Source organism: Amblyomma americanum, chromosome 10 (assembly GCF_052857255.1).
Source record: "Amblyomma americanum isolate KBUSLIRL-KWMA chromosome 10, ASM5285725v1, whole genome shotgun sequence".
Taxonomy (NCBI): domain Eukaryota; kingdom Metazoa; phylum Arthropoda; class Arachnida; order Ixodida; family Ixodidae; genus Amblyomma; species Amblyomma americanum.
In genome coordinates this window covers 105,505,048-105,522,620 of record NC_135506.1, presented here as the reverse complement: position 1 = coordinate 105,522,620, position 17,573 = coordinate 105,505,048, and the positions used below count along the sequence as shown (strand labels likewise).

Here is a 17,573-nt window from a genome sequence, read left to right as displayed (position 1 = left end):
AGGAATGTGACTGCGGGGTTCGCGACGGTTAGCCAGTGACTGTTCAACCCCGCTTTACTTCACGTGAGGCCGCTGCTTTGCCCCAAGAAGAGCTCATGCCATGCTCGGGGTGCTGGCAGGGTCCTCTGAAGAATACTTGGTTTGAAGTAACGGAGAAACTACTCAATAGCAGCCATCTAAGCGCTGCCATACGACTTTAGTTGAAGCCTGTGCATTTCCAGGTAAAGAAAGATTGCTTCTGGCCCGAAGAACAAATCAGGGACCGCAGCCTGTCCAGGCAGTCGCTCCACCAATAGAATTTCCTGGTGCGGCTAGCAGATTGGCAAAATAAAGCCATATTCGAAAATTCAAAGCAGAAATGTACTAAGTTCCCCATTGCAGCCGTATGGTCGCCCTTTGGTGAATGCTAATGGCTAATTACTAGCCTGTTTCAAGTGCACTATCTCAGAACATTCTCCTCAACACAAGTGACTGACTGATTGTAGCCAGAGATCAGCGTGAATGTTTCAGCGCTGGCCGCGATTGTGCATTGAATGGTGAATAATATTTTTGTCACCTTCTTAGTGCAATGCACCAGTATGCTTTAGTGCTAGTTATATGATTTGATGATTCTCCAATTTCTTCCACAGGATACTTGTCTTGGAGGAAGGCCGGGTGCGAGAGTTCGATTCTGTTTCCAGACTACTTTCTGATCCGTCATCTGCTTTCTACACCATGGCACTGGAGGCCGGTATCTGCAGCCCAAGGAAAAATGCAGACTTCGCCACTAAATTATGATAAAGAGTTTGCGCAGTTGATTTGTTCTCAGTATGCAATAAACATGAAGCAAAATAAACGCGAAAAGAGACGGGTGCCCACAAACAGGCTCAAACACAGCACTGTGTGGTTTGCGCCCTTCGGTCTTTCTCTTCCCTCTGTTTCTTCTAGTGCTCATTTGCAATGTTTTACGTAAGTGCGTAACCATGGTTGACCAGACATTCAATGACCCTACCACGAAATATTGTCATGCGGCTCGTATGATCGAAGAAAAAAGTCTCATAAATGTGCCATGCAGATGAGAGCAGTGTTAAGTGCCTTCGTAGAAATTTGTATGCAGCTGCTGATTCCGCTGAGCGCTTAGCAGACAGACAGCGGCGTCCATGGTATATGATCAAAGCACTCAGCAAAGCGGCGTGGGAGGTGGAGCTGACCCACACGGGTCTCTCTGAGCAGCTCGCCATTGTGAGCCCAAGTCATTGCTGCTCAAGCCATTGACAACGTTGGCATTGGCATTGGCGAGACAGGCAGCCCAAGCTTTTGGGATTCTGGACTGAGGACGACCACCCAAGCAATTCCGGAAACACAATTAAGTTTTATTCATTTATAGCTACTAGGAGAGGGCAGCAGCGACAAGACAGCAGCGCCTCTCCTGTCATGTCGGCCTCTTCGTTTTGTTGTTCGTCCATGGAGCTGTCTGTTTCACAATTGCATGGATGTATAGCACAACAGTTTGGACGTTCGTTGCCTTGGCCTGATGGGCCTTCTTTCCCTCTGTCTTTTAATTTACACGCGGTGGCTAAGCACAGGTTAAATGAATAAGTAAAGGCCGGATTGCTATAGGAAGCAGTGCATCAACAAGCAGGTCCAAGTGATAGGAGTATGTTGTAAATTGCTAACTGATTGAGGTAGAAAGGGAAAGGATAGCTGAAGGTTCTATGTAGAGCCTCGAACACCTTTGCTCACTGCCCAGAGTTTTATTACAAGGGGCAGTAGCCATTAATGCAAGAACGCTCCTGTGTTTAAGCTCACATAAATTTCTATGCCACGCGGTTGGGGAATCGTTCCGGCGGCGAATGGAAGTCCTGGTTGTTTCACTGGGGTATTCGTCGGGTAGGTGGCGCCAAACTAACATGGTGAGGTTGATATCAGTATCCATCAATGTATATGTGGAGTGGGTGTCATGGCTCGTTCCGTGGACTCAGACTGTTGAGGAAATAGGATTCTAGCAATGTCAGTGCCCCTTGTCTATTGGTCAGAGTTCCTGGGGAAGGTCGAAAAGGTGCGGGGATATCAGTAACAGTGGCGGTGTGACTTCCAAATGACAAAAGGTCTATTACGAACATTACGTCCCAAATATTGAACAGTTGCGCATATTCTGACCCTAAAGTGACGTAGCCGTCGTGGGAGTAGGTCGCGACCTCTTCGATGATGCTAGGACTAGACACAAAGGTTGTAAGGAGATCGACTCGGACACTAGCACCCACAAACATTATCTGGATTTCCAGCGTATGTTCATTCGTCAAGTGGGCACTAATTGCGCTTGTTCTAGACCAATATGTACGCCCTGTACCATTGTGACAGCCGTTGTAACGTTACATGCCGATTTGAAAATGGCCTGTGCCATTTAACACGCATGAACAAGCTTTGCAACGCGGTAGGAATATTTGTGAAATGTGCTGTGCGCAGCACTCTTGCGTTTACTTTCCTGTAGCTGCGGATTTATGCAGCGAGCTTGAAGCACTCGTGAACGAACTCGTGAAGTTCATCTGAACGCGCAGTGCATGACCAATGCACTTGTCTTTTTTATTTACAAGGGCATTGTGCGAAGATAATACAAGCGTAAACTATCTTCATGCATTTATTTCAACAGAAACCTATAACACATGACCCTGACTGGCTGGGCATACAACGCAGGAATAAATTTTCTGTGACTGCACATCCCGAACATTTTTCTTCATTACTGAACCTGAGGTGACGCTGCGATGCCGTGAACGTCAGTGTCGGCGCAATCAGTATTCCAAAGTATATAGGGTTCAAGGATGGCTACACTAAAGGGAATCTATGTGCAATAGACATCAGTACGAAATGGTTAGAGGTAGATCGTTTAAAATTTCGGCAGTTTCCTAAAAGTAACAGTTAAGGATTCTCAATCAATGTGGTGTAAATATCAACATAATTTGCTTTTAATATGAACAATCTCTAGATTAAGCACTTAGATTTCAGAGTTTGGGTATAATAAATATCGCAGGATGGCCACTAGCTTCTAACGCAAATGATGGAGCGTTGGTTCACCTGTGGACACGATTCAATGAAAAGCAATGAGTTTATATATTACATTCGAGGATCTAACCAATCGAAATCGTGGTAGAAGCCTGTGGTTAGAGTGTTCACATGATATTATGAAGGTGCTGGGAGGCAATTCTACCCGGCAGTGCCCTCGCCTTCCAGCTTTTACCTTGCTTTTCTTACCCCGCGCTCTAAGGGGCGGTCAGATTGCAGAGTGTAGTCACGTGATCGCTCTGAGCGGACATACTCGCCGGAATCTGAGAACATCGCGAATACACCTCTCGATCGAAAAGATTTTGCTCGTGCTGTAGATCAGAATATACTGGAGGCGCTCCAGTTACTTTTCCCCAACCCTTGGAGAGTTTGTGTTGAGACAGCACCACACGTATATGTGGTAGACCAGTTAAACCAGTAGATTGACCGAAATGGTATTCAGAGGCATCATGGAGTTAAAAGAGCTGAAAAGAGGATATGTGCTAGCCCACGAGGTATTCATAAACCACGTACAAGGCATTATGGTTCATTGTGTACAGAGTGAAAAAAGCCTTTCACGACTACAGCGTGACGAACGGGACATAGAAGGAAACACGCAAGGACAAAACACCTTCTTCTGTGTCCCGTTCGTCACGCTGTAGTCATGGAATATCGTCACCAACTCGCCCAACAACATTCCGGACAGTTTTTCGAAGATAATAACAAAAGCTTCTGACAGATATATATATATCCCAGTTAGGCGACAATCGTACCTTAGGTTAAATGAAGCATGGTGGGTAACAGCATGTCGCCCTCTAATCGCGAACAAAATGAAAGAATGTTTTCATGCAGCCTTCATTTTAGACGACGACGCGAAATATTATTTTTACGCGTTACTTCTCCATCCGAGTATCATCTCGTTTAAGCTGAACTTTCACTTGCGTTTGAAATAAAAGAAAACTTCAGGACGGCCAAATTACTTACTAGAAGCATTCAATTCAATTCATTTTATTTTACCAGAAGTTTGCAACGATATCTGGTCTAAAAGCTGTGAATTACTGCTTGACATGGCCCAGACAACCTCTACAAGACAGTGCCGACATAGTTATTAACAATTGTTGAGAGAAACAATGGATAGATCTAGAATAGCAGATACAATACAATAATAACTTTGAGTAGGATTCAAAACACAAACAAGCTTAGTTTTCAAACATTATCATAAATATCCCAAGAATACATCATACATACAGTGTCGACATAGTTATTAACAATAGTTAAAGAGAAAAAATAGATAGACCTTGAATAGGAGATACTATACAATAATAACTTTGAGTAGTATTCAAAACACAAACATGCTTATTTTCCAAATATCAGAAATAACCCAACAATACATCATACATAAATATTTGAATAATACTGTAGATTTGTACAATCATAACAAAAAAAAGTTAGCATACAGGTACGAGAAATAATAGGTCAGTGAAGCAAACATATATCAGAAACGAGATTACTTAGAGTTTGGAAAAGGATTCTTGAAGCTGTTTAAATGAAATTATCTTGGTATATTGATGTTGACTGAGTATTTGTGGGAGGTTGTGCTGCAATGACTAAAATTTGTAGATTGTGCGGAAATGCGGAGTATGCCATAATTCAGTACTACGAGTAGGTGTAACTGTTTCTTGGGCTGTAAGACTTGCAGTTTGTACCAAAAAATTCTTCTCCTCAGTCGTTGAGAAGAACGCAAATACAGAAATCATACATGTTATTAGCTCTGATAATTTTGTATGAGGGAAATAGCATTTGCGTCGAGTGTAGGAAAAAAACATTGGCAATATAGCGAATGGCCTTTTTTGTAGTGCAAGTATTTTTTGAATGTTTGTTTTTGTTGTGGTAAGCCAAATAAGGCTACAGTAATTCAAATGAGATGAAAATAGAGCGTAACATATTTGCAGCTTTATTTCCGTAGGGAGAAGAGTTCGGCTACGAGATAGTGCTTCAGTTGTTGCAGAGTTTTCTACAGACGCTATGGACTTGCGAATCCCAGCTAAGATGAGATGAAAAAATAACGCCTAGGATCTTATGTTCATGTAAAAAATCAATTTGTTGTCCATCATATTTTACAATATGATTAAATTTAGGTGGCTTGTTTCTTGCCCTGAAAATAACTGCTTTAGTTTTTTTGCGTTAGCTTTTAATTGATTCGACTGTGACCAAATATGAAGTTGTTCAAGTATTTCATTGGTATTGTTAACCAATTCGTCTTCAATGTGTCGGTATCGCTTTCTCGCCAATTTGTTTCGCTTGTCGTAAACCATTGCATATTTCGGCGAATACTGTAGTGTGACCAACCTAGGTGTTAATCATTAAATCTTTCGCTGTCCTCATTACCATGCCAACGAAGAGAAAGAGGGCAGCACAACGATAAGAGCGAGCACTCGCGTCTGGTCATTCTGGACATTTTTGCTAAAGTTCACGCTTTAAGGACCCTTTATCTACAAACCGTTGGAGCCTCCGTCTATGGGTAACTACTCGTGACCTATCTCAAACAGTGATATCCGGGTGTTTGCAAATTAATGCGTTGCATTTAGAGCAGCAGCCCTTTTTGCAGATCCAGCAAGTTTCAAAGGCAGCTTAGTCTAAGTTTGACCACGACAAAGTTGGCGATGAGTTCTTTTTCTACCACCAAGCCACAACGCGTATACAAAGTGCGTGCTGTGGCACAATACATCAAGCAGTTCAAATCAGGGCGTCTTGCACTTTTAAACTCGTCACCAGCGCACTTTGGCTCTGCACACAAATATTTGCGAGCCTCATTTCCTGAGTTCAGATTTTTTGCGGGAAAAAAAAAACCCGATGTTCTCCCGGTGGATGATTTTATAGAAACCGGCTTTTTACTTGTTTCAAACACTGGTATGGTATTTTCTCCGAAGCTACGAATCACTACTGACCACTGGCAAAAGCCACCAGACCTCCTAGTTAATAGAAATAACAAAACATCAAACTCACTATTTAAAAGGTAATTAGTAATAGAAGTCAGTCAAATGCAGGGAGCCGAGGGTGCAATCTGCTGAGGCTCGAGGAAATGGCGGCGCATAAGTTAAGCGCGACAGGTAAGGGCTTTGGGCTGGCTACGGCATCAGCGTACGTACATCAGAGAAGAAGCGATCAGCGGCTGGTGACAAGTAGCGGGCAAAACCTTGAAGGCGCGAGCCTGTGTGACTCGCTAGAGAATGGGATTCAGTGACGGCATAGGCGCAGGAACGCGCGTAGGTAAGTACAGCTGGCGGGTTACTTCCTTTTGGGCAAACTGCTGAATATGCTGTAGGAGTGAGCGGTGGGCCAGATAACCATCACCTGTAAGAGCCGAGCTGGAAAGAATGGCCTCTTGGAAGCTGGCACGCCGTGAGCTGAGACGCTGATTGAGGAGCTCATCAAAGCTTAGGTGGGAACTGGTGACCTTGGACAGATTTTGGGGATATCTTGTTGACGGGTATCTGGAATGCATTATCGTCAATGACTTTCATATAATTCCTGACTCTATCAGCCTTGCCCGTGGAAAGGTTGACACGTTTGCAGAGGTTCTCAGCATCTTCCATGTAGATGGTGAAGTTTTTGACAATTTGTTAGGCCCGACTTATCGAGCGTTCCTCGGTGCATGGCTTATGGACAGCGGGACAACCAAAGACCACTGTCAGGCTGGTTTTGAGAGCCACTCGGCTGGAAATATCACCTTCGATGTTACGAAACCATAGATTTGCAAAGTCGCTTAAAGAAAAAACTATGATAAGTGAACTTTACGCAGTTTCTCTATTTGCTGTAGGCGCCTACCCGTTCATAAGAGGAAAACCAATTCTCCGCAGTGGTGTATGCCGCTAACATGGCTGCGACCCGCTACAGCATGGCACTGGAACAGATGATGTAATCGTATGTGGTATTCTAGGCTGTGGGGCGGTTACAAGCCTCGCAAGTGGTAGGCAGTGCTCGCCAGCAGACCTTGAGATTGAGGAGATTGCGGCACCGCATCCAGTTGCAGTAAATGTCGTCGTAGCGAACTTTTGTCGGAACGTCCTGCTATCAGTCAGAGTTGAAAATAGCACGCACAAGCATCGGAGCGTTGCTTTTGGGTGCCAACGGTCTTTCTCACAGATATTTACCATATTAACCTTACTACTTAACAAATTTTAAATTAACTGTCGCCAGCAAAGGATGGGATTTTGTTCTTGAAATGGTGTTTTTTATTATTTATATACCCATTTATAACCCCATAACGCACGCCTCCATCGCTGTAGCAACGCAGCGCATATGCGCAGAGCAGTGGAGGTGAGATCAAGTGAGGAAGAGGCTGCCGTCCTTCTGCAATAACCAGAGAGCTTGCAGTCCATTGCATCACGCACAAACACACCCAAAGAGCTCTAGCTATCAGCCTCTAAAGAGCTCCTCTGTAGTTCGCGAAGGGCACCGCAGTATCGGTGCAGAGTACGCAATATTTTTTCCGGGTGAGAACATTGCGTACTTTAAGCAGAGATGGCGTCGAGCTGTCCCAAGATGAACCAGCAAGTATGCGAAGCACATTTATCATTTAGTTTACCTGATGTTCCAGACTTTTGACGCGTGCGGCCGAATACATTTTTCGTTCCAGCACTACTCCCAGTAAACGGTGCTGCTTAACATCATTCAATGTTGGCACTCCAGGCAGAGACAGAAATCCTTTAACTGCTTTCGGGTGAACGACAGTACTGCTGTTTTCGCATGCGAAAGCATCATCCTGTCGCTGAGGTGGTTCATTGGTTATCGCGCTCGGCTGTCGACCCGAAAGACGCGAGTTCGATCTCGGCCACGGCGGTGGAATTTCTTTGGAGGTGAAATTCTAGAGGATCGAGTTCTGTCTAATGAGAGTGCACGGTAAAGAGCCCCGGACCCCTTCACTGAGCCTCCCTCATGACTGAGTCCCCTTGGGACGTTAAACCCGCTAAAATAAACAAAATCATAATCTTTTTTCCTTTCAAAGCCATTGTGCATCAGTTGTTGGATGAAACTCTCAGTTAGGCCAGAAGCCAAAAGGCAGACATCATCAGCGTACAGAGAGAACCACAAACCAGTTGGGAGCCTTCGTGGTAAAATTACTATAAAGCCGTTGAAAAAAAGTACTCTGCTCCGCGGAACTCCGTGCATCAGGATGTGCTCTGCACTTTTCCCTTGAGTTTTCTGCATGCAAATTTTTCTATAACTCAAGAAGTTTGAAATTCGTCACAGGGCCTTTTACTCAAAGTGATGTCTAGAAACCTGAGAGTACGTGAAAATGACTGACAGTGTCTACGCTCGTTTTATATCGAAAATACTACAACATTGATATTACCGTGGCTTCGCTCATGCTGCACCCATGTCACAGTGTTCATGATCGCGTTCATTGAGCATTGACACCTAATAAAGCCGATTATGCGCTCTGAGAAGACTCCATCCTCGTCACACCACCAATGAAGCCTGGCGATAACTGTATTTTTTATAACATTTCATAAGCAGCTCCTCAGTCTCACGGGACGAAAACACTCAAGAAGAACGGGAGATTGATAGAGTTTTAAGAAAAGAATCACAATTTTCCACGCTTAGGGCATAGCCTTCTTGACCCATAGTTCGTAAGATATCTGTAGCAGAAGGGCTATTCTCTTGGGTCCAAGTTTTTGAAGCATGCTGTGTGTAATGGTATCAGGAGCGGGAGCAGTCTTTGGACAACAAGATGCGAGCGCACTTTTAACCTCCACAGTTGTGAACTCATATTCCAAGTAAGCATGTTGCGCATGAACGCAAGCGCTTATTTTTGTTTCGGATATCCAGCTGATTCCAAACATTCCTTGGAGTGTACCGAGGCACTTCGATCGAATATAAGCTCACAAAACTTGTCAGAAAATGTAATTTGCTCTTGCAGGTCCTTTCAAGCACTCTCAAAGAGTTATTCTACGTAACGGCTTCACTTAGAGCTCGGATTGCCATCAATATTCCTGGCACTGATGCCTCAGAGTTCAAGCTTGAACAGGAGTAACGCGAGCGCTTTCTGCCTTAATTCTACAGATGTCTATGGTTTACAGAGTGTACCTTTTGAGTTTCACGGTATTGTTCTAAAGAACCACTCCGACGATAAGCCCTTTCCACTCGCCTTCTAACAGCCACCAGGCACGGATATGCTCCGTCAATGCTAGTGAATTCTCCAGGTATGGGGATTTTCTTGGTACACCTCAAGTTGTCGCGTAACAACGAGGTGAAGCCATCCATGTCGATATCTGGGCTAACTTATTGAGGTATGTTGAAACGAAAAGCCTTCCAGTTGGTATATTTGAGTCGACGTCCTTCTCCCTCATAGCGCAGGTGGAGAAAGTGGTCACTGCCCCGAGTTTCAATGTCCGTTGCCCACCCCACATAAGGTGCAAGGTCTGAAGAACAAAGAGTCAAATCTATACAACTGGGATATCGGAAGCCACGCAGAAAGGTCTATGAGACGTCGTTAAGCCCACACGTTACATTTCTCAGCAGCGCACTCAACAGTCTTTCCTCGGGCGTCGCAGTAATCAATACCCAAAGCGATGTGGTGAGTATTGAAGTCTCCACGTAGCAGCTAATTTGAGTTCGAGATTTTGAATATAGACACGAGTGAATCAATTGAGAGCCGACTAGAGGCTTGCAGGTAAATATCTACAAAGATACACAAAAAGACATCTTACATTTCAGATACTTTGGAACGTCTAAATCGCTCGACTGGACTAGAAATAGGAGCAAATCTTTCCTCACGCACACCATAGCTCTGCTCAAGCCAGACAGCCGTGATGATTTGCCAGGTGCATAATGCTCAGAGAATGAAATGATCACACACACCAGCTTTCTTACACGCAACACAGGAAAATTATGTTGCAGAAGGAATGTACGAAGATGTGCACTTTTCGTTCTTAAACTGTTGGCGTTCCACTGGAGAACTCTGACATTGTGATAACGATCATGCATAGACTGCTTGCTGAAGTGCGGACCTCTTGTCTGAAAAAATATATAAGAGAAATCGGGCAATGACTGAGTGCCACACTAAATGGCCATCGAGCTGAAATAGCAAACAATGCAATGAAGGGAGTGTCGAAACATCACTACTTCATTTCTCACCAATGCACCTCAGTAGGCAATAATGGTCGCATTTTATGTCCTTCCTCTTTTTTCTTTCATTTTACCCTATGGATTGCGTCAGGATTCCCTTTCTTGGCGTGAAAATGTCCTCCGGGCTCGCATGCTGTGCGCCACCAGAACGGCCGTCCTTACCTTCAACACCCGTAATCTTCCGCGGTTGGTCATCTACCGTGGAGGTGAACTGCCCTGACCCCGTTCAATCCGACCAAGCAAATATGTCAAGTCTGTCACCAAGGGGGCAACCGTTCCGACGACTGCCCCACACCGGACATCTCTATCTGCCACATCTGTGGCACTGTCCACCCAACCTCTGGACATCCCTGCACCCCAGGATGTGGATCCTGCGGGGAAGCTCACCTCACTGGCGCACGGGAATGCCGTCAACGCCTGGTTGAAAACACGACCCGCAAAGCTCGAACCTCAACACCCAAAACTCGGTTGGGCCGCACAACATGGTTCAGCTCCGAAGGCACTCCTTAGAAAAGCCTCTCCGAAGGCAGATTCCCTCCCCAATGCGCATGAAGACATTTCGAACACCGGTCAGCTAACCATCAGTCACGACCAAGGGGCTTGGTCCACAGTTCGAAGAACCGGCCTCAAGACTACAGGCGAACTAAGTCTACACAAATCACCAAGCTCAAGGCAGAAATATCACGCCTTAACACACAGCTAGGTCAACAAACCACAAAGCCCACAGCACAAGCTCCGGGAAATAAGTCACATAACCCATCCATGCCTGTAACGCCTCCACGAAACACGTCGGTGACAACATACGCTCAATCAGCATACTGTTCCCACAGCACCGGATGCCCCTCGGTATCATCAAGTTCACCAATCGGGGAACCTACACACCCGCAGCTACACATTCCAGCGATTAGCGATATCGCGGCATGGACCCAGGCCATCTGTGACACCTGTCAATCGCACACGCAAACCTTCCAACAGACCACTGACAATCCCGTTGTCGACCCCCATCTCCTCCACTTCTGGGAGGCCAGTCGTGGCCTGCTGAAGAGATGGCGCAGACAACTACATAATCACACCCTCAAAAAGCGCATAGCTCAGCTTACCTTGCAAGCTAAAGACTACGCAACGCAACTCTCCACCCACAATTTCCATCAATTTTGCGACTCCCTCCGTGGCAACCTGAGTACTTCCAAAACATGAGCCATGCTGCGCAGCCTTCCACATCCTGAGACAATAAAGGCTTCTACAAATAGAACCTTGCATGCAGTAGCCCATTAATTCACAGGGACTGACCAATGGCGTCTGGACACCCTCCGCTGCAAATATTTTGGCGCCCTCGACAGCCACTTACCTCATCTAACACTTACACCGGCCAAAGCAACCCGGAACTCGATGCGCCAATCAATATGAAGATATCTACGCAACTTCCAGCGCTTGTAGCCGCTCTAGTGCTCCAGGTGCCGACAAGATCACTAAAGCAATGCTACGCTACGCAGCCTAGCCAATTATTCCCTTCAGTACATCAGTGATGAACTGCGGACCTAAAGCAAAATACTCCTTTAATAGAAACACGCAGAAGTAACAGTCATCCCTAAACCCAACAAGTCATCCTCCCTCTCTTCTCTCAGGCCAACATCGCTCACTTCCTGCTTGGGCAAGCTTTACGAGTGAGTCATCCGGACACGCCTGCCAAACTATATTGAAGATCATAATCATTTCCCTCTTTTATGCTCGGCTTTCGACCAGGTCTTTCAACGCAAGACGCCTTTCTTTCTTAGGACATGCAAGTCTCGATGGAAATATTAGGGCAGATGCCCAAGCTTGTGATAATACCAACCGAGTGGGGCACACTGACACTACTCTCTACCCCATCTGAACCCATTTTTCTACGCGCCTACAGAACCTCCGCCTGAATAGGCGTCTCTACCCCCGCAACATAAGAAACTTCCCGCGGAGGACTCCTATCACCTATGCCGTATCCAAGCACTTACTTTCACCAAACTCCGTCACCTATACCACATTCACCGATCATTATACGCAGATACATGTCTTTGGTGTGCCGAAAGTCTGACATTCAGGCACATTACATGGACATTCTCAGCTAAAGCGAACCACTTAAAGCCACACAACGCGGTGCTGGAGCAGTGGGAGGTGACGCTGGCCAGCGGCAGGCAATCTGGAAGACCAGGAGGCGATAGTCGTCATCGCCAAAGCGTCGGTGGAAGTCACTGGGGTCTTGAGAACCCTATGTACATTCCACTCCGGTCTCCTTGTTTACAAATAAATGTTTATTCTCTCTCTTCTAATTCATTTATCCTAGGTTTTAAGGTCCACGCCGCCAGTCATACCAAGCCACCTGTAGCAGCTGGACGCACTGCCTTTCATGCACACGTTCGCTATCTCTCCCCGGCTCCATATACCCGGAGTCCTTTCTGCTGAGCTGTACTTTTTGTCTTCTGTTTTGCATTTGGACCTGTTAAACGTCTTCAGTAGCCATCATGCCTGGACAAGATTCACCCTCCCGTCCAAAAACCGTTACCACTTCATGTCCTCCTCCTTCTCGCTGGGCCTTCCTCCTCGGAGGGATGACCCTACATAAACCCCGCCAATGATGTACGCTTTGCCCAGGCGAAAACAGGTGCACTTGTTAAAACGTTGGCAGACAAGTTGAGGCTTTCCCCTCCCTTATTCACTAAGAGGCATATTGTTTACATGAATATACATGAACAGGCTTGTCCGAAATTCACGACCATGGCATAAATAGACTTGCCTGAATAGACGCATAAAATTGGACACGTGTTTTCATGTACACGAAAATTGCATGAATAGACCTGCCTAATCATGCACATTTTAGTCAATTCACTTCCTTTTTCTTCGCTAGATAATTATCTGACATTTTCAAAACCTTTCTTTACAAGGAGCCACCATGTCTTAAACATTTCGCCTTTTATGCCCGCCCTAACTTCTTTAAGTACAGCTTTTTTTCTCATATCATTGAATTTTCGAAATTCCTCAGCAGATAACGTCCGTTCATTGTAATTCGAAGAATTTTAGCTAGTCTTTTCCTAATGTTGTATAATTGCTTCTCTTACTCTTAGTATTTTTGTTTCTTTCCTTAAAACCAACTCCTGCAATATGTATAAATAAATAAGTAATAAATAAATATGCCTCAGAAAACCAGCTACCTACACACTCTTTACCATGTTGTAACCAAAGAACTGCATCGCAACCAAGACGAACACAAGAAAGGGGCACACAGGACTAACGCGAAACCATCTAACTTTATTCACTGGCAGCCTAGCAAATATAAAGAAAAACCAGAGCACGTGCAGATACCAGTTCACACGCACCACTGTCAACAGAACCGTTCAAGATATACCACCTTCAATTTGTATAGATTCACAGACGTATCGCTAACACAATAAACACCTCTCTTCCTTTTATGAAACGCCTCCAGTAGTTCCCTTGCCCTAGTATCTTTGCTTTTACCTAAAATCTTTATCTCATAAAACCGTGGTTGGCACTTTTTGCAGGACTGGCATCTAGCCTGCGGCAAATGCTCTGCCACTCGAGGGCACTCAAAACACTCAGTGCAGTGCTCAAGAAGATGCGCACCACTTAGGTCTTCAGTGAGCGCGCGTGCTCACCTGCCCTTTCATTGATGCACCACCCTGTTTGGCCCACATAGACCTTCCCGCATCATAGCGGTATCTGGTAAACCACCCCGATGTAGCAATTCGTGAACTTCTTTGCCTGTTGACGCGGCAACTACACTTGTCTTTGCTCGCAATGCGCGCGCAGAGCTGTGCCAGCTTGCGTGGGGCCGAGAAAGCAACCGGCACGCCATGTTTGTCGGCCACTTTTTTCAAGTGGTGGGCTACCTTGTGCACATATGGCACTACCTCCGGTTTGACAGCCGTTTCTCAGCTGGCACATGGCTGCTGCAACTTGATGGTTTTCATCTTCTGTAAGAGGGCTTCAGCAACCGCTGTGATGACTGTGCCTGGGAAACCTGCCGAAAATAATCTGTCTACCTGCTTGTCATAGCTCTCCTGCATAGTATGACAGCACGAGTTCATGAGAGCCGATTCAAGGCAAAGCTTGGCAATGCCGCGTTTCGCAGTTTTCGACTGAGCCGAAGCATACGGCAGTAGCTCCTTCTGAGGTCGCGGTGCATATTGCCAACATGCAAGACACTCACCCAAAGTGATGTTTATGTCTAAAAACTGTAAAGAACACCGCACAGGCAGTTCATGCGTGAACCTCAGTCCCTCTCCCATTTCTTTAAATGTATTTAACACAGTGCTCACAGAATCTGTGTAAGTCAACTCATTCTGTTTTATTAAAAACCACCAGGAAATCGTCAACATACTTAAGAACTTTAAGAACCCTTTTTCCCGTTAAACTTATTTCAAGGGCGCAGTCAATGGATGCTAGAAAAATGTTAGTAAGTACAGGCGCTACGCAGGATCCAATGTAGATCTCTACTCTTTGGCGATCAAATTTCTTGCCGTAAGAGACAAACGTCACGCTGAGGTAAAAGTCAAGTATCTTCATAAAATTATCTATTGAAACCCCTGAGGAGTTATGAAATTGAACAGCACCGCTCTCTTCTATAGCAACTCTTAAAGCTGCAAACAACTCACTGTGGGAAACATAATAAATCTTCTACATCGACAGAAAACACATAACCAATGGAAGCATTTCCTTCAAGAAAACTAATAACATCTTTTGACCTCTTAGTACGAAAAGGATCAAATACAGGAAGATGACTGAGGTGTTTTTGCAGGTATCTTCTTAGATTAAGCTGCCAAGTGTCCGTCTCGCTAACCACCGATCTAAAAGGCACTGACGGTTTATGCGTTTTCGGAGTAAAAACACTGTAAGCGCATTCTTTTTACTGTTCGTGATGCTACTCACTAGTCTGACCAATTTCAAATTCTTGCACATCTGGGCTGCCTTGCTTTTCACTCTCGTGGCACTGGCTTTCACAGGAACGAAGTTCTTGGCAATAGCTTCACCGGCTTTGAGACCAAACTCTTCCTCTGTGAACACCACAAACCCGTCCTCCTTGTCGACTTGGAGAAGCTGGAGGTTGTTTTCCTTGAAGTAGTACACTACTTTCGTCATTGTATGCTTGTTAACCTTCTGCCACTGTTGCACGTAGATCTTGCTAACGCGTCCACTCCATCCAGTAGGCATCTTGCTTTGTTTTCTTCACAAGTCTTTCCTGCTATTCGCCTATTCAAGGCCAGGAACTCATGTGCTTCAACATGCGGCTCATGGCTAAACTTCGGTCCTTTGCTAAAAATTTGGTTTAGTTCACTAGGAAGCTTAGCTCCCCCCACAATAATCACCTGCGTCTTGCTCTTCGTCACAGCGGTCCGCCTCACTTGGTTGAGTGTGTGGGCCCACCAAAACTCCGTCATTCTTCCAATTAGGCGGCGAATTGCTTAGAGCTTGGTCTCTGCTAGCCATCTCGGATCCATGCTGTTAACGTTCTGAAACTTTATGTAAAAGCAAAGATACTAGGGCAAGGGAACTATTAGAGGCATTTCATATAAGGAAGAGAGCTGTTTATTGTGTTCTCGAAACGTCTGTGAATCTACACAAATCGGAGATGGTATATCTTGAACGGTTTTGTTGACAGTGGTGTGTGTGAACTGGTATCTCTGCACGTGCTCTAATGTTTTCCTGATATTTGCTGCGCTGCCAGTGAATAAAGTTAGTTGAAATTTAGCTCTAGTCCTGTGTGCCCCTTTCTTGTGTTCGTCTTGGTTGCGCTACAGTTCTTTGGTTACCACAGGCACCATCTAGCCCAACAAAAAGTTATTCTAAAGCTCTTTATCATGGACCGCGTCCGGGTGTAGCGTCTTTGGTTTACGCCCCCCACCCCAGACTATGGATGTGCTACTGTCATTTAATATACTTTTCAGTTGCGAGACAGCGCCGTGTTTGTCCTCTTGTCTCTTAGTCCGTGTTTTTCGCAGTTCTTTAATTGACCTCGAGTTGATTTCCCAGCCTTAGCTGATGTGATCAGCGCACTACCGCAGAGGCGAAAAAACTGCCCTACTATAGCAAAGGCTCTTTTCTGCTGGCAAGAATGATCAGACGCCCGCTGTAAATAATTCCACGAGATCCAGACAGTATTTGTTTCGTACTGACTTAAAATTTTCGCTGTCACAGACCACTGAGGCGGGAATAATAGCGCGAGCGTGTGCATACTCTGAGTCGCGACTCCTGGCATGAATGCAAAACTACGTTCCATGTTTCCTTGCCTGTGATTACGCAAAAAACAATTCGGTACAATACAACCGCCCTATGAAAAAAAAAAAAAACTCGGCGATGTTTGACAGCGCACTGTGGCGTAAATCACGGCTCTTTTGAAATCCCGGCTGCGAGCATACACTGCTCCGCATTTCCCTACAAAGAATGCCCACAAGTTGCCCGCCAATAGATAGAAATTCACCGCGCCCTTGCGCGGTTCAAGAATAGGGTCTGCACATTTCGCATGCAGTCTGTTTCCATGCACTTGCTAATCATACCATGAATTCAACATTTTGTCCTTTAATGTTTAAAACATATAGACTCTGTTAATTGCTCTCTGAAACAGATTAAAACCTATTTATCTACCCACTCCAGCTCTCTATACGCAGGTTTTCTTTTTCCCGATTTATTCATTTATGTTGCATATCTTGCTTTTCTTTTAGTTGGATTGCTCACCTCACTTATATCCTGGCGCCGCCTGTCTACATCCTGTACGAAGAGTGGCGCGTCGCTGAAGCTAAACGCCCTTGAAAAATTGCCTACATTTTTAATTTGCTGTCCGCCCTTCTATCTCTACATCTCTACAATTATACCTCCCTCCCCCTCTTTCTCTCTCCTCTACCGCGCAGAGCGCTCCCTGGATACGACCGGCAAAGCGGTACAGTTTACAAAGCTGGCCGTCGTTGTGAGCGCAGGAAATCGTTGCTTTTGTGCGATGCTGGTATGCAGCGGGCGTAGTCCGGCGCAGGTGGGCGCTTCATAGCTTTATAGCAGTGTAGTTGCCCGTTTCTTTTTTTTTTGAGCCCGATCATTTTTGTAGATTCTTTTCAACAAGGCTCGCAACCACTGTTGGTGCCAGTAGCCGACCACAAGGGTGAGTTCTAGAATCGACAAGTTGTGAGAGTTGCATCATTCTCGGCCAATTTGTATTTATTCTTCGCCAACTTCACCGCCTTCAACTCCCAAAACGATAATGGCATCGCATGCACAGTAGTCTTCCTTCCCGCCTCTAATTGCAACGTGTCGCAGGTGAGCTTCTTACTATCACGTTCATTGCTCTTACAGGCGACCAAACTTCTACTCGACAGGCTGGCTGCTGTTTAATGCGTATTGCTGAGTGGTTATCCCAAATCTGTCGTCACAGCGCTTGGTCGCCTTCG

The 17,573-nt window shown here is 45.4% G+C and overlaps 2 protein-coding genes across 5 annotated transcripts in view; both read left to right on the top strand.

The window, feature by feature from the left end:
* Positions 1-860, top strand: part of LOC144106567 (ATP-binding cassette sub-family C member 3-like) — a 159,690-nt gene extending 158,830 nt beyond the window's left edge. The window contains exon 27 of the mRNA XM_077639412.1: positions 630-860. Coding sequence (XP_077495538.1) covers positions 630-777 — 148 coding nt within the window. The 3' untranslated portion in view covers positions 778-860. The remainder of the gene's footprint in view (positions 1-629) is intronic.
* Positions 861-17,063: 16,203 nt separating this feature from the next.
* LOC144106431 (ATP-binding cassette sub-family C member 3-like) overlaps positions 17,064-17,573 on the top strand; it is a 160,107-nt gene continuing 159,597 nt past the window's right edge. The window contains exons 1-2 of one of the 4 annotated variants that reach the window (XM_077639242.1): positions 17,143-17,161; positions 17,234-17,287. Coding sequence is in view for 1 of the 4 variants with exons in the window: in XM_077639240.1 (XP_077495366.1) it covers positions 17,129-17,161 (33 nt within the window). In the remaining 3 variants the exon portion in view is untranslated. The other 3 variants (XM_077639241.1, XM_077639240.1, XM_077639243.1) reach the window with 3 other exon arrangements.